At 41.8% G+C, this 20,673-nt stretch overlaps 1 protein-coding gene across 3 annotated transcripts in view; it reads left to right on the forward strand.

Moving 5' to 3' along the window:
* LOC112467864 (hemicentin-2-like) overlaps positions 1–20,673 on the forward strand; it is a 137,912-nt gene that overhangs the window by 91,847 nt on the left and 25,392 nt on the right. For all 3 annotated transcript variants that reach the window (XM_025036746.1, XM_025036747.1, XM_025036745.1), the window contains 3 exons: positions 10,125–10,251; positions 13,623–13,834; positions 14,381–14,698. In XM_025036746.1, the coding sequence (XP_024892514.1) occupies positions 10,208–10,251; positions 13,623–13,834; positions 14,381–14,698 (574 nt within the window). In that variant the 5' untranslated portion in view covers positions 10,125–10,207. The remainder of the gene's footprint in view (positions 1–10,124; positions 10,252–13,622; positions 13,835–14,380; positions 14,699–20,673) is intronic.

Genomic DNA, 20,673 nt, shown 5'->3' on the forward strand with positions numbered 1-20,673 from the left:
CCTAAAACCGGCGCGCCTCCGACGAACTCCGCTCTCTACTCATCCCGTCTTTTCATTTTCTCGAACGAAACGGTCGCCGCGCGCTCCGTCCGCGTGCGCGGTTAGGTTTCGACTTACAGCGCGGTAACGTCGTATCGAATCGCAGTGCGCGAATCATGGAATTTTATTCGCACCTCGATTTCATCCGCGAGGTAACTAATTTGAAACTCCGTTGTTGCTGCATAATACATCTCGCACGCGATGATTTCTCTAGAGCACCTCGGCGCCGCGACGTTCGCGTTTTTATCCGTAAACAAACATAACGTCGTAATTTATCGCGATTTCGACATTCCGCGTAGTTTTATTTTGCTATATCAATTTTTATATGGAATAAATTTTTTTTCTCTCTCTTTATCTATCTATCTCTCTTTACATTTCATGTATAATCGATTGCTTTATGAATTCATACCGGCGCTGCATCGCCTCGTCCTTATATTATTATCGACGTTCGCGTTCGCATGGATGTATTTGATTAAATGAAAATCTCGCACATAATTGGGACAGTTGCATTGCGTGTAATTACTGCAACGATTGGCGATTCACCGAACGAAATTTTCCATGCGTGAGAAGCTGCAGAATCAACCGTTGCAAGCCGTTCTCTCGCGGATCGATCGTTCTTTCGGTGTATACTTTTTCGCGCTTTCTCTCCCCGCGCGATCGATGATTATTACCTACAACTTCGCCGTCGCCGCTGCCAACAAAGTGATTTCACCTTTTCCCGCTTCGCGTAACGAGCACCGAGACTCCCGATAATTGCGGGATGCTCGATGCGGTTGCGGTAATTGCGCCCGACGCAGTTTGTGTTTATTTTTCTCCGCCGGCACCGATCGAGGGGGGGGGGACAAGGAGGTGGACTGTGTGAGGCCACGCACGCGGAGACGCACGCGTACACACATACGCGCGTTCTTTGATCGTATATTCGCATCGATGACTGCAATTACCGCGATCCGCCGAGCACTACCACCGTCGCGTCATCGCAATCGCGTGAGTATGTGACGACGATTATTATTTAGTAATCTATAAATCATGAGGCGGGAACCGAGCGAGACCCGACATTAGACCCTGGCAAATGATCTGCCATCCAAGAAAGGTACAGCGCCGCGCGATAATTGAGATCGCACGGGGAGGCTGTTCATTTCTCTCTTGCTCCTTGATCGTAGGAGCAGCTGGCCCGATATCACGATTGTAAATTATAATCCCGCGCGTTTGTGTTAAAGAATAATGTATAACTACGAATACCGTGGAATAATGAAATAAGCGTACCGAGACCTGTTATTTATTCTCAGATCTTGCTCGTTTTCTACTGCTTAACGTCGCAGTCGCGTTTCTTTCTCACTTGCGTATATATCTTCATCGTAAAAGTACGCTAAGAAAAAGGAGAACCTTATTGTAACGACGAATCGGGCCGAAACATTGCAGCTTTTGTGCGCAATGGAAGCAACATAATTCACATACCTTACCGATCCTGTGATTATAGATCTTGCAAAGTCACGCTTTCGTGGGAAATATTTCGGTATCCGATATCCGATATTTCAAAGAGTGCCTGGTTGCGATATGCCAGTACTTGACTTTAATGCACGACGTCCATAATCGCCCGGCTAAAGTAGAACCAGGTTGACCGACATGCAAGTCATTACTCCCACGATCGAGAGATTATTTTTTTTTTCGCTACTTAGTGCCACTGGAGGACCATAAAATTATATCGCGGTGCTATGTCGTGTGAAGGCTGTCAGTCGTAAAAAAACCAAGTTTAGCACGAAAGGGGAACGTAAGGGACAGGAAAAAAAATCGTTGTGTTTTGTTTTAGAATTATCTATGCAATGTATGTAATATTATGTAACGTATTAAATCAATAGATTATCAGACGAATGTAACTCACTTATAGCTTATTGTAAAATGCAGGGCTTACCGGAATAGTAGAAGGTTAGAAATAAAAAGTACCATGACTTATTTATACGATATTTCTCACAGTATAATATTGCGATAACAGGACCCTGATACGACAAGTAAGATATAATACAAAATACGAGCGATAAAAGCTCGATAATTTTTATCGCTTTTGTGTATAATGATAATTAAGTTTTATTATCTTTTCCATTTTATTATTTTATTGATACTATTTTTAAGGATTGCAATACCGATTGTGAGCGTCTTGTATCTTACGTGTGCACATATATGTACATACTTATATATGTATATAGTATATATATACATATATATATATATATATATATATATATATATATATATGTATAAGTATAATATGTATACCCCCGTAACTCATAAGAGAGAGATTAATGTCTCCGGCGGAACTCGAGAACTGTAAAGCCCCGCTACAGAACTGTTCTGTTCTATGCGAAAGCTGTTATTCGCGGAGGAAACAGACGCAAGGATCGTGATGCGACTATAGACCGTCGTAAAGAGGAGTTTAAAGCATCCCGCACTCTACGAGGAAAATTCAAGATTTCTTGCTGCGACCGAATGCGCCGGGGGAGAGGGCTCTGGTTACAATGATTTTTAAAATACGTTCTGCGTAAATACGGGAATGGGCAAAAGCGCTCTTTAGCGCCATGAATTTTTACGATGATCTACATATTCGCGCGAAGAAGATTCGCGCGTGAACGGCGAAAATGGAACTTCTTTGTTTGCACATCCATTTCGCCCATCGAGTCGTAACGTCCGCGCTGCAAACAGCTTATACGCGTTTTTATATTGCGCCATTTATTATCCTATAAAACGGGGACTCGGATACCTTTACGCGGCGTACTTCTCTCTACAATACCACGCCATTTATGTGATTTAATAATTCACTCTGTTTTTCAAACGATAGCATGTAATGTAGCATGATGAATGTAACAAGAGATATCAGATATCATCTCAACACCGGGTATATATGTATAAACTAAATTAAATTCTTTAGAACTCAAACTAAGATTTCCATGATCGCACAAATACTTAAAGACAAGATATTTTCATAACAAGAGCATATTTTTCATAGTATCAGCTGTATCGCTCTCCCCGTGTTTTGAGTTTACTTTTTTTACTTTTAGAAATTAATTTTATTGCATGATATATTTACATGTTGTGCCAATATCGAATACTTTTATAAATAATGATATCGAGAAGATTCACGCAACTATCTAAAGGCTGAGCTAAATTTATTTTTCGAACGGAATACATAAGTAGATAATCGTCGGCTTTAGCCGGTTGCTAATATATAATTTGTTGTTTCGACGCCTTGCAAATCGGCTTTGTTTAGCTAAGAAAAATTGACGATATACATAAATTATTGCGAGAGCAACAAGAGGAATACTTAAAAATCGTAATAATCGATTGGATAGTGCCTGAAATAAGAAGAATATTGTAACAATTCATTACTACTACAAAATAAAGAGAGAGAGCCTCATGCAAATAAAATACTGTCCGAAAACAAATTACTTAATGACAAACTCATAATTGCGAATCGTAAGAACTCTTATAGATTCTGACCACGATTTGAATTTAAAAAATTTTATTTTTGTTTTACGTTAAAATCATACAAATGTAAATTTAAATCATGCAAATGTAACAGCTATTTGTAATGACAATTTTGTGGAATCATGAATAATTGAAATAAAGCTGCTAGAACGGCCGGAGCGGTTGAAATAGATTGATGCTAAGGTGTGCAATAATTTTTTTCAGTGCTGCGGTAGTCAGGTGGCAAAAGTTGTAGTTAGTAAAAGTCACGGCGTAATGGCTATGGTAATTAGTAGAGATTAAGCACGCGATTGATAAATAAACTCGATTCGACGCCGACCTGTATACTTCGCCGGTGAATAGTCTTTGATTATCTTTCGGGGACATGATGATTTATCTAAGTTTATTAGGCAAGCGACAGACTCTATCGATTCTTACCTCGTCGCACTGTCGACTTGAATAGCATTTCCTACCCGTACACGATAACCGCTGCACGTACTTCACTCAGAGCAGACGGTCTACTTTAAAAAATCGAAGCTTCGCATATAGTATATACCTGCAGCGTGGGATTATATAAAATTATGAATTATTCTCCCTCATCGAATACTTTGTCGTCCCGCTAGTGTTGCAATAACGACTGTTCTTGTTTCCAAACTTCGCCGAACAGTTGATTAGAGGATTCCTTATTATTGCAATAACTTGCGGAGTTTCGTTATATTCGCGTTTTTCTTATGATAATCCAGCAGGAGACTTAATTAAGAAACCAACCTATTGGCATGTCTGAACGCTTTATATGTATCATTCGTGATTCTATTTGCGAGGAAATAATTAAATCAAAGTGCTCTTGCCACCGTAGATATATGACCAATCACATCTTGATGTAAATTGGAGCACTTATCTACATGTCAGTTACGAATATGACAAACGATTTCAGCGTCTGCGCTTCATCGAACGTCTTAAATGTATTTTCTACGCGTGCCATACAGCCCACACCGGTCGAAAGTCCTTTTCGTCATCATCTATTTAGCTCCGAGTATCTCTACACTCGAGACCTATTATTGTTGAAAACATGGGCATGTTTAATATATAATCAAACTCCGTATGCTCTTCCATTAAGGCATTCGACCATGCTTATGTAAATTATGCCCATATGCCTCGTGTGTGCCTTGAGAATTATACAAACGAAAAAAACTGTTTTATCATTTTACAAACGCCTTGACGTCTCGTACGCGTTATTTTCTTCGGACCTTCCTTATGAAGTCAATATATCAAAGAATTACCGTTCATTCATATTATACGAATGAACAACGTTCACGTAATACGTAATTAACATTAAACCGTTTGAAAGATTACTTTGTCGAGAGAGTTGCCCCGGGCGTCATTCCTATTTCTGCAATAATCGTATAGAGCTGTAATTTTAAAGCACACGGCTACGATAACGTTCGTTTTATCGCTTGATTAATAGTACTAAAAAAAGAAAGAAGAGGAATAACAAACATCTCACATTCTATTAGCTAACCGATTAGTTAACCGAGTTGGCTATTTATACAGCTTAAATCTTGAATGGTTTCGTTATTCGGTACGAGTCGTTGTCGTAATTCGGTCAATTATGAAGAGTGTTCTTAAATTTTACCGACAAATTTTTCGTATATCTGGATTGAGAACTTTGCTCTTTTCTTACTTTGTTAATTTGAATGTTTTAATACCACTTATAGATTTTTTTTTCAACTTTTTAAAAATATCATTGGATGCATGCACACCGAAACTGTTATATGTATAATCGATATTATGTTTACTGCAACTTATTTATTTGTTCGGCTATTTTTCACGTTTGTGAACTTTGGCCTTTGAACACATAGCTTTTCAGAATCTCTCATCGTTTGATAACATATTGGCGGCTATCAGCTGAGGAAAAAATAGCCGCATACGCTCCGCCGCTTGAAATAACGTTGTATTTCATTTCCTGATGGCGAGCGGAGCCGCGAAGGAGGAAAATAGAGATCAGAGAGGAGGAAAAAAAAATAAAATCCGTTAAATTTACGTCGTCAATAAAAAGGAAAATAAACGTGGCATCCTGCGCGCGCGTTCACCCAAGGCGATCATCTTCGAGATTCAGGGCCCTCCCGCGCATTCGTGGAAACGGGAAGATTACTTATTTATGGTTTCCCCGCTCGGTAAGTAAAGGAAGGCCAGACTCAGAGGGCGTGCACTTGCGTATACGTTTGATGTTGCCTCCAATCGTGTAGTTAACGAGAGTAACCGTTGATGGATTCGTTTTCCACGTAGAAAGATTATTTATTAACTCTACGATTCCCTCTAACGATCTCTACCGGGAACGACGTGGGCGTTTAGGATTCATTATGACACGACTCGAGTATATCCATTCAGTGAGCAACACGGAGTGAAGAAACGACGTCGTTCCATCAACCGACGTCGGAGCTGTCGTTAAGTATGCGTCAAGATGAGAAGGATGTGCACGTTACTCATAATAATGATTTTTACAGCGAGTGCGAGAGATCGCGCGTCGATAGATATCGTTCGCTCGCGTTCTCTCGCGAAAAATAGACATTACGTAGATTCAACGAGCGCGGTTCATCGATCGAACGCAGCGGGAAAACATTCGGAATTATCTTTACGAGGCAATCGTGTATTCCACAGCGAGTGACGGCGCGGCGTTGCGAACTTTAATGCGGCAGCAACCACGGTTATCCGTGCTACGGGCAATTTCCGCCGCGGGTCTACCAATTAGTCTGGTAATAATTTTCCCGCCTGTGGCTCTCGTGCCACGCCGTATCGGTAGCCTCATCCGCGATGCAAATTTTTAGCGTCAACAACGTACATTCGGAACCGCATGTTTCATCCCGACCGTGGCCCGCAGCGTTGCATTGACGCACTGACAATTGTCTTCCTGTATTTACTCTAAGTGCCGGCGGAGAGCACAATAAACTGTACCTACTATTGGGACCGCGACGACCTAGCGTCGGGGATGTCATCCACGCTAATACACTCGCGGTCGTGCTCTCTCCTCGTCGTCGGTTACGACGACAAAGAAGAGACAACCCGCCCTTGTCTTCCATTTTCCACTGCCTCGCTCTCGCCCTTCGTCTCTTGTCCCCCACGAACTCGCGGAAAATGTATGATACGCCCACTCGTGGAGTTAAACCGCTATTTTTCTTGTGATAAATGAAATTGTTTCGCGTGCGGCGCTTGTCACGCCCGCGGACGTTCCGCAAGTTGTGCGGAGCTTCCTCGAGTTTCCTTCCGGAAACCGCTTCGAAACTTTTCTCGGGATTAAATGAGAATCGGAAGAATGTGTCCGTTTTACGATCCGTAGAATCGTTTTACATAACGAGAAGATATCTTAATTGTGCGAAACACAATCGCGCACGATTTATAAATGTCACGTTGTTGAACGAACATATTAGGTTCTACACCCAAAAAAAAATATTCTGCCGATAAGTGGGGAATTCCTCTTAGCAGTTCCTCTAAGCAAAAAAACATTATATGAAGAATATCCTTCTTTAAGTAATACGTATTACTTTATAAATGAGTGGATGCGTAAGCTATAATCAAGAGTAAATTCCTCTACAGTAAATTCTACTATTAGCCTCTTAAAATAAGAGGATATGCTAGATATTTGCGGCGCGCGCGTTAAAGTTAAAAGACGATCGTCTTATTAGCTACGCGATGCGTACGCTACCACACGAGACGCCCGTGTAGAAAGTTCAGCCCCTTGCACAATGCCAGGCAACAGGCAATAGGAACAGGAAATAATAAAAAATCGTTAATTACAACCTAAAATATTCGAATGTTATGATTTGTTGGCAACAGGCAATAGACACATAATTTCCAACGTGACGGAAACTCCTGTGTCTATTGCCTGTGTCACTGTTTATTCTGCATTTATATACATTGATTTCTGATTTTTATTCCCTATTCCTATTGCCTGTTGTCTTTATTAAGAATGGCCTTATATAACATAAGTCCTCGATCATTAGTTATATATTAGGGATGCCATAAGAAAGATTTCCTTATTTTAACCTGATGAGGTCCCTATCATTATTTATTAGGGATTCCATAAGAAAGGTTTCCTTATTTTTATCTAATAAGGTCCTTGTAAGGATTTGATAAGGATGTTTTAACTTCATATAAATACTTATTTATTAGGGCTAACCGGATAAGGTCCCGATCATTATTTATTAGGGATGCCATAAGAAACGTTTTCTTATTTTTGTCTATTGAGGCCCTTGTAAGGATTTGATAAGAATGTTTTAACGTTTTAACTTTATAAACATATTATTTTCATAAATATATTTACGAACACAAAATTTCATAATAAGCCGGCACTGGTTTCTGACATTCACCCGACATTAAGAAATATTATATCATATATCTTATATCCAATTCAAAATTTTATTACTCTTTTTAAACTGAATTTGTTTATTAAGATGATTTTTGGAAAATTATATATTTGCGCTGGTTATGTAGACAATATATAACACTTACATCAAATTAAGAAGTGGTCTACCATGTAAGGCAGTTGGCTCACGATCCAGAGGTCCCGAGTTCGATCCCACCAAGGTAAGTGTTTTTTCCAATACAAAAAAATATTTATAATCATAGACTACATCTTAAGAAACAAATTTAGTTATAAAATAGTAATAAAATTTCAAAATAAATAATTTTTTTTATTTATTTCGGGTGAATATCGGAAATCAATGTCCTCTAATATTAAGAGGATTGCACAATCTTGAATCTAGAGTCTCATGATTAGAGGATATTCCTCTACAGTTTAAAACATCTTCTTAAGGCCCTATTTCAGAGGAAAATCCTCTAGCATGAACCAGGAACCGCTAAACTGCAGAATATTTTTTTTTGGGATTACGTTAAGCGCATTGCTGGCGATAATCAAGATAAATGGATCTATTAAAATTAGTATATCTTTGATACATTATTTATATTATTAAAATACAAAAAATTAGTAAGAAGTTAGAAAAAATTAAAAATATACTTGTTTAACATTTATTTAACAAAGTTAATAACATATTACAATACATACGTGTGTGTATGTATAGTATATGTAATATATTAACGTATTAACGTTAAGAAGAACGGGCTTAAGATCTTAAGATCACATTGCCGTTTGTTAATATATACACGAAAGTACTTTATTACACTAGCAAGAATCAGGATAAGCGCAAGGCAGAAAGGGCGACTGCGCTCAGTATATGTTTGCTTATCGCGTTTCTCATATCGACCCACCCATCGCTCTGCCGAAAGTCGGCTGATATTCTAATTTCAAATTCAGAGCGTTCAGCACGATTGCTCTGGATCCTTCGGCAAGCACTTCGCACGTTCACGCAATATCTTCGCGGATTTCGGAATGAACACACTGGTCTGCGCACGCGCGCGCGCTCCCTTGGAACATGTCACCGTTCGGACCGGCGATCCGTTTTCCTGGCCACTCTCGACCCTTTTCCCCGTTCACTTCTCCGTGGAAGTGTCGGCGCTTTATAGTTCAGGACGGAAATCCGTGGACTTTGAGATTGGCCGACCCTGTTGCGATCAGACGTCGAGCGACGAAATACTAGCGTGGTGATCGATGGGATCCCTGGGAGCGATCGCTCCTGAGGCACGACGCTTCTTCTCGAGAAGCGATCGAGAAGTCCGATGAGACGTCAGGGAACGCGCCGTCGCGGAAAGATAGCTTCAGTGTCACTGTCAGGAAAGGAAGAGAGAGAAAGAGAGCGAGGGGAGGGGGCTATAGGAAGGGAGTCAGCTCATTAAAACGCGATATCTCCATCTACATGTAAATCTAATCGAGCAGACAAAACCGTAGCGACATCAAACCACCGTTAACCACTGTCTATCCCATCACTGACGAGAATGGCGGGACTTAAGCTCGGATACGAGCTCGCCTTTAACCGTCAGCGTGTACATCACCGCTAGATTCTCGTGTAATGAGATCTAATCCCGGTGTTTTCTTGTACATGAAAACCGCATTACACCAACGTTTTACCTACCGTAACAATATTTCGTGTTACAGATACCTTGTTAAAAGCTTAAAGATTGATTGTAGTTAGCTGCTTCCACGTTTTTGCGGATTAAGCAGCTCATTATTCTCTGTCGTCAGAAAAGAGGAACAATCGTGAAATTTATAACATTTTTGTCGATACATCGAATACAATTTCTGACTGAATTTATTGCACGGGTTTGCGGAAAGAACGGTTTTGCTGAAGTATCTAAAAATTTAGCTAGATACAGATCTGAAAATAATTTTGTTGCGCCATCAAAATAATTATAGTAGGTCGCTGAAGTATGATGATAATGCTGTAAAAAGTTTTGATATTTTAGCAATTAGTTTGAGTGTCCTATATAATTATTTATATAATGATGCAATACAATTATTTTCAGATCTGTATCTAGCTAAATTTTTAAATACTTCAGCAAAACTTTTTTCCAATAATTTGTTTAACTGTGGCGTTTAACACTTTGAATTAATGATGGTAAAGAACCTATATTGATCCAATTAGAATAACAAATGTATACTCAAAGCATTTAAAAAAAATTACATTTATATTCCATGGAAAAAGATAATTTATTTCAATGTATCTTTTTCTTTGTTGCAGTACCGATCATTGCCATTGACGGTGTCATTGGAAACAAGGTGCAGCTCCCTTGCGACATTCGTTCCAATAACGACGAAATCAACATGGTGCTTTGGTACAAGGAAGGCAGAAGTGAACCGATTTACAGGTAAAATATTTCTGCATATCCATAAACTAAAAATCACTAATTGCTTTCAAATCTCGATGTTCTTAAATTCACATTTGCTTGCATCACAAAAAAAGTTATTTTTTATTTGCATACAAAAATACTTTCCATCTTCATTATAAGATCTCAATGTGCTAGAGCCAAATGCACTGAAAGAAACTTCTCGAAGGAAGAGTTATCCGTATCATCTATAAAGCGTATCTCCTCGGAAAAATCAAAAAGGAATAAGTTCAAGTACTTAGGTCCGGAAATTCATCGCGTTATTTTCCACAACGAAGTTCATTCGGTACTCGGGTCGCCGTTTCGCTTCCGCGGCCCGTGAAATTTTGCATATAGAATGGTCGGCACACCGTCGAGTCGTCGGGGTAGAAGTGCCGCGGAGCGGGCCGACGTTAGTATCCGGTGGGTCATATTTAAGAAATGTAATAAGGTGTAAGATATGTGCTTGGAGGATGGCGATGCATCGTCTCTCGAGGTAGAAGGGCGGCGGAAAGTGTATGCGAAGCGATGCCAGAGATGCCGGAGCTGGCGCTTGGTGCGCGAGGGGGGTGCAGGTCGTCGCTTGTTGTAAAGTCAGTTTAATCCTCGCCACGACGAGAAACTTTAAATTTAAAGGCGGCCGCCCGCGCCGGTACTAAAACGTCTCTCCCTCGGCCTCGGTAACGTACCCTAACGTGTTGGCCCTTCTCTTCACGGGACCTCTCGCAGTAAAATATTTATTGCATGACATCGTGCCCGCTTATCGTAGGTACGCCAGACAGTTAAGGAAAGGAAACTGCGAGGCTACGCGGGCATGATCGCGCATAGCTCTTTTCTAAGTATATTCCTCCTCGCGCATGTATTCAATGCTTCGTGCGTGACAGGAGTAACTCATGTGACGTGCATATCGTCTCATCAAGATTTTCTCGCGCTGTAACTTATTCAAGCAGAAGAGGAAGAGGGAGTTCTTTTCTCTCTTTCTTTGGTTAATTTTATTGATTCAACAAAACCTTCATAATCCTTGAAGACGATTGAATTTTTTCCCTCGGTTATCTACATTGGTACGGAGGTCATCTAGTTTTTCATTTACTTAGAGAATGGAAGGGCAGAGGGGGCTTAAACGATTGACTGCATTCTTCATGATATGAATATTTGTTCGCGAATCGTGGATTCAGATCTTTGAGTTTCAATATTACTCTGTAATATCGAACACTCAGCGTCTTGATAGAACAAAACGATCGGTAATATTTACAATCTCTCGGGCGGTCTCCGCATTTTACCTTAATAGATAACACTTCGCAAAATCGAATCCACTCAATTCCATTCTACGTTTTCTCTCAGGAAAGTTTCAAGACACTTAGATCCACCGAAGCGACCTGGTGAATTCCTTTCCTTGCGTGAGACTCGAAAGTGATCGATTTTTTAACGAGTGCTTGCCCTAGCAGAGAGTAGCTAAATAGAAAGCGATGAAAGACGCGTTTGCTCGCAGATATCTCAAGTATTGTTTAAGATATCATCGTAATAAGCCGTTCAAAGTTCATATTATTTTAATCAAGATTAAGTTATGGATATAATACGAGAATGGAAATAAACGAAATTAATTTTCTACACGAAATCTACAAACGTTTGTCGAACATTAACTGAGATCTCATTTACTGCGCTCGGTAATTCAATATGACGCGCGCTACTCATTTACGAATAGATTTCTCGCGAGCTATAAAAAAAAACTACACAAGTTCATCTACGCTCCGCAATCTCCCGAGATAACCAAGAAACGGCTGGAGGCTATGCCTTTCCGGAAAGTCTCGACGAATCAGCCTCTCGGGTCGTGATCGACGAGTCGGGTGAGTAGGCAGGCGACCGATCGATCTTGAGAGTCGTTCCGCCGTCGATGAAAACGCCGGGGTTGAAGTCAGAAGACCGATATGGGAAAATCGCTTTTCAGGGTTATCGCGCGCGAGAAAAGTCGGTCGAACGTGTTATATCCGCGGGGTCGTTCCCGTGCCGGGCGACAGCCCTCGTGGAACGTGTGCCCGACCTCTCCTCCGAGGTCTGCCCTCCTTCCATCGCGCCCTGTCTACGACAACGAGACGACGGGCGGGCAGCGTCGGTGGCGCGTCACGGAAGCGCCCCCCTCGTCCACTGGAAGTGCGAAGTGGAAGAATTAAATCGTATTTCAACGTCAATGCCGCGGAAGCGAGCGTGAGGGTGGGATAGCTTTGGGACTACTCAGTCACGAGCGAAAATCCGAACTCCCGTGCAGTCGCGGAACGCAATTTAACTTTTAGTCGCTCACGAGGAGCCGTGGAGGGTTCTACGCCTGGTATTCCCTTCCCCCCTCTCCCCCCTCCAGATACCTCTTTTCTTTCTGTCCCACGCGGAGTAGGTCTCTTATACATCCCGCGAACGTCCCTCTAATCCGTCTCCCTTTGCTCCTGTTCTTGCTCACCGCAAGTGCTTAATATGCAATCACGCTGCACTGGGAACGGCTCCCATGCGACTCCGTATATAGACACGCCTGTCCAATCGCCAGTCCTGGATCGTAGTTCCGCAAACGATTCTTCAGCGAAGCTGCTGCTCTGTGCGACGGTAGGGTCACATGCAGGCGTAAGTCTCGACGTCGAGCATAACGAACGACGAACATAATGTTCCGACTTTAATCTTTTAGTCTATCCGAGTTCACACATTAAATTTACGCCCGTTTCTAAAGCTTTTGTGTTATATAATGAGATAAGAAAATGGCAACAGCAATTTCGTTAGATTTTACATGTCATAAATATTTAATATAATGTAAGGTAAATTATAAACTTGCAATACAGTACAAATTGTGTTGATTATTTTATCGATTAGAGATATTTAATTTGGAGATAATTAGAAGTATTTAGTTAAAAATATTTAATCGGTGAGATCATAATCGACGAGAAGTCTTGAAGCGATGTTATATAGGTATTCGATCACAAGTACCCGGGAACATACGTTCATTAGTTATCCTGTAATTAATTCAATCACAACAAGCTTTTAATAACGACGCCAGTATGTCATCTCAATTGATGTGAATATGGTGCAATTACATCGCAAATTATGTAATTAAATTAGTTTTTGATATATGTATATAACGAGCAAAACGGCAATTATCAGCGATAAACTGGTATCTGGACTCTTATTACGGGACACGTATTCCATCGGAATCGTTCTAGTATTTTATGCCTATTAGCGAAAAACGTTGAAATATTGCGTAATATCAAGCATTGATAATTAATAATACATCGAGTATCGGTAATACATTCATAATGCGCTCGTATCTCATAACAACTGAAAAAACGATGGAGCTTCACGATTGAATTTACTGCAGAAGCTATAATCGATTGTTGTAGCTTTGACGTACGCGGCCGCCGGCAGTACAGCAACGCCCGCCTTTGGTCGTCGCCTTTGGCATTGGGACCAAGAGCTTTTTTTGTCACGGCGACGAATCCAGCTCACCTCAGCATTGATCGGCTGGAGAGCACCGATGAGGGGACCTACCGGTGCCGGGTGGACTTCAGAAACTCGCCGACGCGGAAACAAAGGATGAACTTAACCGTTATAGGTGAGCGCATTGTATCCCGGTGAAACTCAATCAACCAGTGATCACGCAACAATTAAAGTCGGTCCTTTTGATCAGGGCGCGGTAATGGAGGTCGCGTCAAGTATCGGAGCAAGAACCACCTTCGATCTCGAGCCCCCGAGATCGCTTTTTACGATATGTAATTTAAATCATCGAAATATAATCGTTCGATCCTTCGCGCGATACGTAAAGTTCGCGCCATGTTTGATTTAGATACATATACATTTGCTCCTCGATACATCTCGTCGTGAGCGTTGACTTACGAACTCGGTACTTTCCAGTGCATAAATTAATCTCGGCGTAAGCCGCGGTTTGCCTCGCAAACTGGGGAGCTGCCGCGGTAATATACTTCGTAACTACGACCTGTTTTGCGGCCATTATAACAGTTAATTCTGCTACAACGCCAAAGTTCTGCCGGATTCCACCGCATCGACCGCATACGCATCTCTCGCGCTGACTGTCGTTTCGCTAGACGAACGATCGATTAGCGTCCGCGCTGGATTCTAACGACGCATGCTGTTCGCACAGTGCCTCCATCGAAGCCGGTAATATTGGATGGGGCGACGAGGACCGTTTTGGGCATCGAGAAGCGGTACAACGAGGGGAGCGACGTGAACCTGATTTGCGAGGTTCGTGGTGGCAAGCCGCTCCCGAAGCTGACGTGGTATCTCGACAATACCGTGATAGACGAGTCCTATCAGTACGATACCCGGGATGGGTTAACGGTTAACCACTTGACGTATCCGAAAATTGGACGACAACACCTCAAGGCGAGACTCATCTGTCAGGCCAGCAATACGAACTTGGTGCCACCGCAAACCAAATTGCTCATCCTCGATGTGAATCGTAAGTCGTTGACGATCTTATTCTATACTTTCCATAATTTCTTGTGCTATTTTGACGAAACTGCATTGCGATGTTCGTTCTATCTTTCGTTTTCTCGAGTTCATAGCCATGAATTAATTTCGCGCGGCATTAAATTTACTCGTGTTGTCGTAACTCTAATTTATAACGTTATGATAACGTGAGCGACATTTACCTTTCATAGTGACAGTCTATTAAATGAGTTAATGGACGCGCCGCACAAAAATACCATTCAGCGTAATCTAGATCAAGCATCACGAAGTCGGTGATTGCGTTAGCGTAAATAGCGTATTCGAAATAATGTCTTACATAAATAGAAGAGTGCCGAAAGAGTGCTTTTCATCGAGTAATAGGCTATAAGCGAGAATTAGCGCTGAGTCAGCATGTCGATCATTTCGCGCGGAAAAAAAAATGAAGGCCCCTCCTGGTGGATGCTTAAAACGAATCTCCGATTACCCTAATGTACGCCCATACTGAATGACGATCAAGAAATGTTCTACTTACGCGACCTACTTTGTCAATCTCTGTTGCATGCTCGTGCAATGCGGTTTCTTAAACGTGTTTTTACGGGAATCGCAATCTATCAAACAGGCGCCATAGCCGGTCCAATTTGCTTCGAGTCGAAAAAAATCGTAGATAAAACTTAGCATTGTTACTAAGCTACTTTTATAAACTAATACACCGATATTTTGGAATGACGCGGCATCAAAGTACGAAACCGCGTTTATACGCGTATCATTATAAACCTATCGTTTTTTGCGCAACGTTTTTATCTTCAATAATCATATTGGAGTGGAACAAATTATTGTTTACATTTTCTAACATTTCGCTATGTATAACGCGGCCGTTAAGCGTAAACGTGCCCAGTGGACGTAAAGTGCTGCACATACGTAGTTCCATGTAATCATTAATGTAAGTACGCAATTATCGCGTGCATAACGAGCTACGAGAGTTCTCCATTTGCGCGTCGAGGTAGACATGGAACTACCGACAAGTTGACGCGCGTATTTCGCGAAAGAAAAAACATTCAACTACGCTTCGCATATTTTTCTGTCTAGGGATATCTTCCTGGATGGCCGTTTATTTCTCTTTACCGAGCGACAAGTGTTGCCACTTTTGTAATGAAGTCGCTGACCCTTAACGCGTTAATGCGATGCAAGCCGCAAATGTAAGCGTGTGGATTATAATTCATTCTGACAACCCTCGTTTGTCGCATACGAAATCTCTCCAGCTTGTAATCTTCATGTTCATACAGCAGCGTATACCAAACGGCGTATCTATCGAATCTGACGTTGTCTAAGGAAACGAATTCGCGAGAATAATTCGGCGATGGAGACCGATGCAAATCAGCGTTTCCCTGATCCGTGGCCGCGTGGTTTTAGGCAGCTCTAGCTCTCTCTCGTATCGTACACACCGTTGGCGAATCACTCCAACGGTCACAGAGAGGAGTACTTACATGCACCGAAGGCCTTTTCACGTGGTCCTATAGCCGAGCCGCCAAGGTATTCACGTGCTGAACCTATTAGTCGTTCGGACGAGATTGGCCGATGAAGATAACGGTAACGCCTCTCGCAAGACGGATCAGTGAATCGCGTGCCTCCTGGGTCCGCAGCTTCGATTCCGTGTTTCTACGCGAGCACTTGGCGTGCGACAGCGCGTCCGTGTTCGGGTGAGCCGTTGTTGTCGGCGTCGTCGGTCGATAGACGTGACGGAGAACGCCCACGCCGTGCACGCGTGTGCGTGCACGTCTGTGGGCGCGTTAATCGTCCGGTACGGGTGCTCGCGCGCGTAGGATGGGTGCGTGTGGGTACGGCGAGGTAAGAAGGTACGCGCGGCGCGCTAAGATATCGTGTGTAAGTGGCGGCTGGAGAGCGTTCGACTCGTAATGACCCAGTAACGTCGTGCCAAACAGGAGGGAAACGAAGAGCCGCGGCAGGGTTGGAAGAAACTATTCGAACCGGCGGCGATAACGTTAATGTAAACACGCGTAAAAGCATTAGTGCTTGACGGAGCTGCAAGAGGCGCTAATTCGTGGGCCGATTGATCTCGCCGCGATCGCACGTTGCACGCGCGCATGCCTCTGGCAACCTTTACGTCGTACGTTAAGGGAGACGCGCGGATTAACTCGGCGATTCACGATACATGTTGCGACGCACGCTAACTCTATTTAACAGCACGACTAATAATAGTATAAAGAAAAATTATAAAATCGAAACCTTACTACCTTGTTTTCGGCGTGTACTAATTTTATTAGAACAAATCTTTGATGACTAATACGTTCTTGACGTGATCAATTACACCCTTGCGTTTGTCCAAACGTGAGAGTGCTTTCAAAAATGCGACATTTGTCGAAGAAGTCTGTGTGCTTGCTCTTCCCAACAAAACTTTAATTTCTTATTTTTAACAAAAATAATAGTTTCTTATTTTAAGTAATCATTTCAAACACAATATTTTATGACTTGCATGTAAAAAACATGTGTTTTGTATTTGTGTATACAGTTCCACCAAGTTAGTCTGATGTTTGCTTTTGTTCCAAGAAATTGCATTCGATAGTTATGCAGGAGGGTAGTTCGCAGTTCGCACAAACAACTAATCCTATCAAGCATAAATAATCAGACAGTATATGCAACTAATAGACGCGGGCATACTCTTGTATGCAAATAATTTCGTACATTCCCGCGGGTGATGCCTATTAATTCATACATTGCAATGCGTGCCGAATCCGCTCGATAGAAATAATAATAAGCATGCGTATCCACGCTCCACCGTTCGAAATGCGTATCAATTCATTCTTAATTGCTGTCACATGAATCACTTTGAAATTTTAATGACCTATTAAACGCCTTTGAACAATAAATTATCCCCTTCATCAAGATTTAACTCTTCGCATTCGAAGTTCCTCTCAATTGAGTGAGATTGATGAAATCAGATCCCGTCTCTCATTCTAAAGACTAAAGTTTGTAATCACTTTTTAATTACAAAAAAAAATTAATCTGAAATTTTATTACGTAACAACAGATAAATTAAGGACTAAAGCTCTTGTAATGTCGTGACATTTCACACAGTATCGTGTGCTGTTGTAGCAAGATTCGATCGGCGAGAATGTGAAAAATAAAAGTGGGCACGAAGTGCGTGACGTGGCTGGCGTGACGAAAGCTTTCGGAGTGGTCCGGAGTGTCTGTGGCATAGCATGCAAATGCGCTTTGTTCATAAATTTTTTGCAAGGATAAAATACTTAAACAGTCGGGGCACACTTTTTTTGCGTAGCGCTTGGCAATTCGTGTCCACGGTTAAGAATTAAAGTCGGCATCAATGTGATAAACGGCTCGCTAGATATACCAATTGCAATTGCGCTAATTCGTATCCGGTCGTGCGTGCATCGGGCGCACGCACGCACACGAGCACGCACCTTCGCACGCGCGCGACGTTTATTCGTGCGCGGTCATGCGCGTCAGGAACTGTTCGCTTGATAATAATTAATAATCTCGTCCCCCCCCCGAGCTGGGCCGCGGCGCTTTTCCATGACGCGCGAAACATCATCGTCATTCATCAGGGAGCTATCTCGACCTTGTTCCCTGATAAGACCGGGAGATTTCTACTCACCGAGGGCCATGCGCTTCTCATCGTCGTCGACGATTTTTCAGGGCATTGATTAGGTATATTAAGCTATCTATAACCCAAATTATCAGAACATAAAAAATTTTATATGGAATTAATTTGCTAATTATTTGCTATTTTTTGGTTTTAAAATTTTTAATCTTAAGATATCCAGCCCTTCGTAACTTTTTAATAACTGAAGCAAAAAAATTAATTTTAAAAGCAAAAATAGCAAATAATTAGCAAATTAATTCCATATAAAATTTTGTGTGTTCTGATAATTCGGCTTAGATAGCTTAATATACCTACATTGATTTCGGTTGGCGCCGAGAGTCACGCCGTGCTTTCTGACGGAGCAGGTGGCCGTTCAACCGTCTGGAAATAAATGGGAAGGTGCGAAGAGCGCCGGGTTTGATAAGTGCCCCCCGACCGAGGGCGTCGACTCGTAGGGAATTATTCGAACAAACGATAACGCCACGGTAAACACGCGTGAAACCATTAAGGCTCGGCCCGCAGCGAGCGTTAATTCCACGGACGTTTGTTCGCCGGTGTACGCAAATGGCATCGCTCCGCTGCTGCGCCTCGATAATACGCGAGTAAAACTTGATGAATGCGCATTACGGTTAACGATAAAACCAGAGATTCCATATGCAGGCGCGAAGAAAGAACGACGCACACTCTCGTGTCGTGTGACGTTGCGAGGTTGACTGACCTGCTGAATTCAGTGCAACATTTAAATTTAACCCCTTCGTTGGCAGAGAGAATTCGACAAAAAGTGCCAAAAATGGCAGGAAAATTTTTTATCCTGAAAATTTGTACCCTGTGGTTTTTGAGGGCCCCTGATTACGAATCTGAATTTAAAATTCGAAAATTCAAAATGGCAAATTTCATCCCAATTAAGTAATTTTTTGCATTTTTATCCGCTATTTTGGATCCGCCATTTTGAATTTGCAAATTTTGAATTCAGATTCGTAATCAGCGACCCCAAAAACCCCCGTGTAAGACTAGGATGCCAAATCGAAGCAAGTTATAGGAAAAAAAGGTTGACGCACTTTTGCGTCAATGCCACACAGGGTACGGAAAAATTTGACGCACTTTTGCGTCAATGCCAACGAAGGGGTTAACTAAACGTAAAAATATATATAATCTTGAAGATTTCTTTTATGGCTTCGGGATATTTCGTTCAACTTTTATCGAACATATCCCTTTTGTCTTGAATTTTCGAGCAAAAAGTCACGAGCTAAGTTAACAAGCCGCTTCAGGAAAACACTAAAGCCAAGCGTGCGAACACGATATCTAACACGACCGATAGAGTGGAGTAATTTATCAAAGCTGTCGGCGATCACTGAATTACGAACGACAATGGAACCACAATCGAAGGGTTGATTCCACGGATATCGTAGCAGGAATCAAACATCGCTACTCGTCCAAGCAATTGCGCACCGGCTTTGCGTGCTTTTGTTCTAATTGAACGTCGAAAATAGATACAATCCTTTCTGCTCGTTCCTCGGGCGCCGTGAGGCGCGATCACGATCGACGTACATGCACGCGATGCCGGGCGCATCAAGTGATGCTCCCGTCGATACAATCTGTGCCACCGCTATCGGACCTTCATACGTATTTCAGACCCACCTTGCGCAAAACTAAGCTACTCTCGAACGTAATCGCGCTCTCGACATGTTTTAATTAAAATCTAATCTCTCCCGAGACATCTACTTGAAATAGATCGTATCGATTCTTTATTACGTGCGTAACAAAGCGATTTTATCACTAAATCGTATTATCGTTCGCGGTATTAAGCTGATCAAGTGGAATCCTGATTATTGGATGAGTGCAATGGATGCGGAAGTTGATTATATACGAATGAATGAAAGTTTCTATAAGTGAAAATATATGTCTAGATTAGCATGAGGGTCATCAAATTTATTCGTAGACACAGGCAAGTGTGTGTGTGTGTGTGTGTGTGTATGCGCGCATCAGAACGAGAGCGCAGAGCGAAACGGAGGAACCAATTTCAGAGAAGTGGCTACCAACTAATGGCAATTAGGGGTTGTATGAGTGGTTGGCCGTGACGACGCATGAGCCTTGCGTTGAAATTTACGAGGACGTCCATATGACATCAATGTTATATTACGAATTGGCTAATTCGATCGCTTTCGATCGACATGAATATCAAATATTCGCTACAAGCAGCATACGACAAGACATGCATTAAGCCATATATGTATTAAGCCATATATAGGCTTGTAATTTTGTAATTGTGGAACTAAATCTTCCTGTTAATAAATATATGATAGTTATTCATTATATTTGCGACATTAGAATAAAAAATTGATTTATTTAATAAGCAAAGCACTAAA

The sequence above is a fragment of the Temnothorax curvispinosus genome, unplaced genomic scaffold (assembly GCF_003070985.1).
Source record: "Temnothorax curvispinosus isolate PA1 unplaced genomic scaffold, ASM307098v1 QBEX01017838.1, whole genome shotgun sequence".
In the NCBI taxonomy this organism is placed as follows: Eukaryota; Metazoa; Arthropoda; class Insecta; order Hymenoptera; family Formicidae; genus Temnothorax; species Temnothorax curvispinosus.